This window comes from Neltuma alba, unplaced genomic scaffold (genome assembly GCF_004799145.2).
Source record: "Neltuma alba isolate B1F8T4 unplaced genomic scaffold, ASM479914v2 tig00012361_pilon, whole genome shotgun sequence".
In the NCBI taxonomy this organism is placed as follows: domain Eukaryota; kingdom Viridiplantae; phylum Streptophyta; class Magnoliopsida; order Fabales; family Fabaceae; genus Neltuma; species Neltuma alba.
The window spans coordinates 46,124-50,172 of NW_021636865.1; the positions used below are offsets into that span (position 1 = coordinate 46,124).

At 43.2% G+C, this 4,049-nt stretch overlaps 1 protein-coding gene across 1 annotated transcript; it reads right to left on the minus strand.

The window, feature by feature from the left end:
• Positions 1–1,922: 1,922 nt before the first annotated feature.
• Positions 1,923–3,616, minus strand: LOC114726297 (uncharacterized). Its single transcript, XM_028912877.1, has 2 exons — positions 2,830–3,616; positions 1,923–2,509 (listed from the first exon to the last, which is right to left on the minus strand). Exons 1-2 carry the CDS (start codon positions 3,581–3,583, stop codon positions 2,475–2,477), a joined length of 789 nt encoding a protein of 262 aa, XP_028768710.1. The 5' UTR covers positions 3,584–3,616; the 3' UTR covers positions 1,923–2,474.
• Positions 3,617–4,049: the final 433 nt, after the last annotated feature.

The following is a 4,049-nucleotide window of genomic DNA, read 5'->3' on the forward strand; positions in this document are numbered from 1 at the left end:
AAGAATATTCCTCTTCCAGGATTGAGTTTGAGGTAGGTCAGGATTCTGTATACTGCTTCCATATGTTCTTCCTGGGGTTGATGCATAAATTGGCTTACTACTCCAACAGCATAGCTAATGTCAGGCCTTGTATGAGTCAAGTAGATCAGTTTACCTACAAGTCTTCTGTACCTTTCTGAGTTGACTGGTACCCCGTCTGGTTTCACTTCCAGATTACATGATTCTTCCATAGGCGTCTCACTAGGTTTAGCCCCAAGTATTCCTGTTTCGTGGAGCAAATCAAGTGTGTACTTTCGTTGAGACACACTTATACCCTTTTTGGATCTAGCAACCTCCATTCCAAGAAAGTACTTCATTTGTCCTAGGTCCTTCACTTGGAATTCCCTAGCTAGAGCTTTCTTGAGTTGGGAGATAGAAACTTCATCACTGCCAGTTATGACTATATCATCCACATACACAATTAGGATCGTTACCTTTCCATTACTGTGTTTAACGAAGAGAGTGTGATCAGCTTGTCCTTGGACGTAGCCAAACCTTTTGATTGCCTTGGCAAACCTGTCGAACCACGCTCGTGGAGACTGTTTCAGGCCATATAGTGATTTCTTCAGTTTGCAAACTGAGTTGGGTGGAGCTATTACTCCATCTGGGATTTCCATGTACACTTCCTCCTCCAAATCTCCATTTAGGAAAGCATTCTTCACATCTAGTTGATGTAGAGACCAATCAAGGTTAGCAGCTAGAGACAGGAGTACCTGGATGGTGTTGAACTTTGCCACAGGAGCAAACGTTTCTTGATAATCAATCCCATAAGTCTGGGTGTACCCTTTTGCAACTAATCTTCCTTTGTACTTGTTGATACTTCCATCAGGATTGAATTTAGGGGTGAAGATCCACCTGCAACCCACTGCTTTCTTGCCCTTAGGAAGTGTGGTAATATCCCACGTGTTATTTTCCTTTAAGGCTCTCAACTCCTCATATGCGGCACGTTTCCAATTAAGATCTTTCATAGCCTGTTGAAATGTTTCTGGAATCTTCACCTGTGAGCTATTCACCACAAAGGTTTGCATTCTAGCAGATAAATTGCCATAGGAGACAAATTTTTGAATAGGATGCTGAGTACATGATCTTACCCCCTTTCTAAGTGCAATGGGCCATCCTAGCTCTTCAGGATCCAACTCTGGATTGGAATCATGTTGCTGCCTTGGAATGGAAGGAACCCTACTACTACTATCCTGCTCACCTGATTGAGGACTTGAACGCTCTGTCACCCCTGCATCAATTTCAGCATTCGTTTCCATTGGGTGAGTCGGGTGAGGAGTGTTTGTGGGGTTTTGGTGCTCTAGTGGAGGTGTAGGACTAGGGGTTTTTGGTTCCGGTTCAGGGACAGTGATTTCTTCTTGTGGTATGGCAGGTTCAAGAGGGGTGGTAAGATGTGTGTTGGGATTGGTCATAGGTTCAGGTGTAATTAGCCATTCTACTCCATAGTGCTCCCCCTGAATGGGTAATTTGGGATAATAAGCATCATCCTCATAAAAAACTGTGTCTTTGGAGATTATGAGTTTTCTGGTAGTGGGACAATAACACTTATATCCCTTTTTGGTGGAGGAATACCCGAGGAAAATACATTTTTCTGCTCTAGCATCAAGTTTGCCCCCATCATGTTTATGAACAAAGACGACACACCCAAAGACCTTTTGAGGGATGGTATTGATGATAGGTGAGGTGGGGTAGGTCTCGAGGAGTTTTTGAATGGGGGTAGTGAAATGGAGAATTTTTGAGGTCATTCGATTGATGAGATAAGCAGCGGTTAGCATAGCATCTCCCCAAAACAACTTGGAACATTTCTTTCCATCATAATAGCTCGGGTTACTTCTAGAAGATGTCTATTTTTCCGCTCAGCAACTCCATTTTGTTGAGGAGTATAGACACATGAGGTTTGGTGATGGATTCCTTCCTGCTCAAGAAATTCCCTAAAGGCTCCACTCACATACTCTTTGGCATTGTCACTTCTCAGAACTTTGATGGGAGTTTGGAATTGGGTTCTCACAAAAGAGTGAAAGTTTTTGAAAATTTGTAAAGCTTCGGATTTTTCTTTCATAAGGTAAACCCATGTGACCCGGGTGTGATCATCGATGAATGTAATAAACCACTTTGTGCCTGTTCGGGTGTTGATTTTGGCTGGTCCCCAAATGTCAGTATGAATCAATGTAAACGGGGCAGTAGGTTTGTAAGTATGTTTGGGATAAGAGGCGCGAGTTTGTTTGGCAATTTGACACGTTTCACATTGGAAAGGAAAAGAATTTTTATTGAATAAAGTTGGAAACACATGCTTCATATAATCAAAGCTGGGGTGGCCTAATCTTTGATGCCACAACATTACATTTTTATTCTGAGAATTAGAGCTAACCATAGCTTTCTTTGCTCCTGCAGTCTTCATATCTTTTCCTTCAAAGTAGTAGAGTCCATCCCATTCTTTAGCAGTCAAAATCTTCCTCCCCGAGGTCGAATCCTGAAAAACACACTTAACATCATCAAAGATTACCCGACATACTTGTCCTTTAGTCAATTTGCTCACAGATATAAGGTTGCAGGTAAGAGCAGGAACAAACAAAACATTATGGATTTCCAGATCATCAGATAGGGCCACAATGCCAACACCCTCAACTTTAGTATATAGTCCAGTTGCTACTTTTACCCTAAGGTTCTCATGGCAATATTTGAGGGTTTTGAAGAAGGACTTATTACCAGTCATGTGGTCTGTAGCACCGGAGTCAACAATCCAGGTTTCATCACTAGTTACCATTGCATTAAGGGCTATAATAGAATTACCTGACTGAATCAAGTTCACGTTGGGAACAGATTTTGATTTGTTTTGTTTTTCAAGTATCTTACGAAGCATTTGAAGCTCTTCTCTGGTCAACTGGTCTCCCTCATCACCTTTTTCTTCAGAGGAGGTGTGGTGGCTTTTTCTATCTTCCCGTTGTTTCTGCTTCCCTTGGGTTGGTTTCCCATGTAGTTTCCAACATTCGTCTCTGGTGTGGCCTTTCTTGTTACAGTGATTGCACCACTTGTTCCCTTTCTTCTCAGATCCCTCGAATGTTGGGGACCTCCTCGTGACTAATGCTGAGCCATCTACTGGGGTTTGGTTACCCTGAGTGAGGTGTCTCCGGCTTTCTTCAAACTTGACCATACTGAAGACTTCAAATAGGGAGGGAAGCGGTTTTAGACCCATAATTCTGCCTCTTACTTCTTCAAAGACATCATTCAAACCCAATAGGAAGTCATAGGTTCGTCCTTTTTCCACCAGTTGTCTGTAGTAATTAGCATCATCCATGTCCTTCCAAGGATGAACTTCAAAGAGATCCAACTGCTGCCATATCTTCGTTAAAGTGCTGTAATATTGTGTTACAGTTAAGTTTCCTTGCTTCAGATCTTTGAGCTGCCTCCTTAGATCCAATAGGGCTGCAGTGTTGTCTAGTGTGGAGTAAGTCCTCTTAGCAGCGTCCCAGATTTCCTTAGCTGTGCTTGCCAAGAGGTATCCTTCACTGATTTCAAGAGTCATTGAGTTGCACAGCCAAGACATCACCTGATTATTTTCAGCAAACCAGGTGTCAAATTGGGATCATTATGTGAAGGTTGTTTTGCCTCTCCATTGATATATTTCTCCTTACGCTTCCCACGTAGATACATTAATACACTTTGAGACCATTGGAGATAGTTGCTACCATTAAGTTTGTGAGCCACCACCATAGCTTGATGTTCAGAGGTTAGGGATGGTTCTGGATCAGAGGCTTGAGAGGTGACTAAAGGTGAAGAAGGAGTGCTTTGAGTGTTTGAGGATGTACCGGACATAAGGGCCATTGGAATATTACGAACGGACCCAAAAAGGGGTGGGAATTCTGATGGGTTCATTTTCTGGATCTCTGGGAGGCACTGTTGGTTTTTCGGCGGCGGCGCGTGCAATTCACACGCAGAGGCAGTGACGGCGCGTGGGCTTCACGCGCGGAGCTTGTGACGGCGTGGGCTTCACGCGCAGCTTTCGACGTCGT

Bases quoted from the DNA above. Each gene is read 5' to 3' on its own strand.
- LOC114726297 (XM_028912877.1), bottom strand. From the start codon at position 3,583: ATGTCTTGGCTGTGCAACTCAATGACTCTTGAAATCAGTGAAGGATAC. The intron at 2,510-2,829 runs GTAATTCTATTA...TGTGTTTTTCAG, and splicing joins CGTGAACTTGATTCAGTCAG to GATTCGACCTCGGGGAGGAA.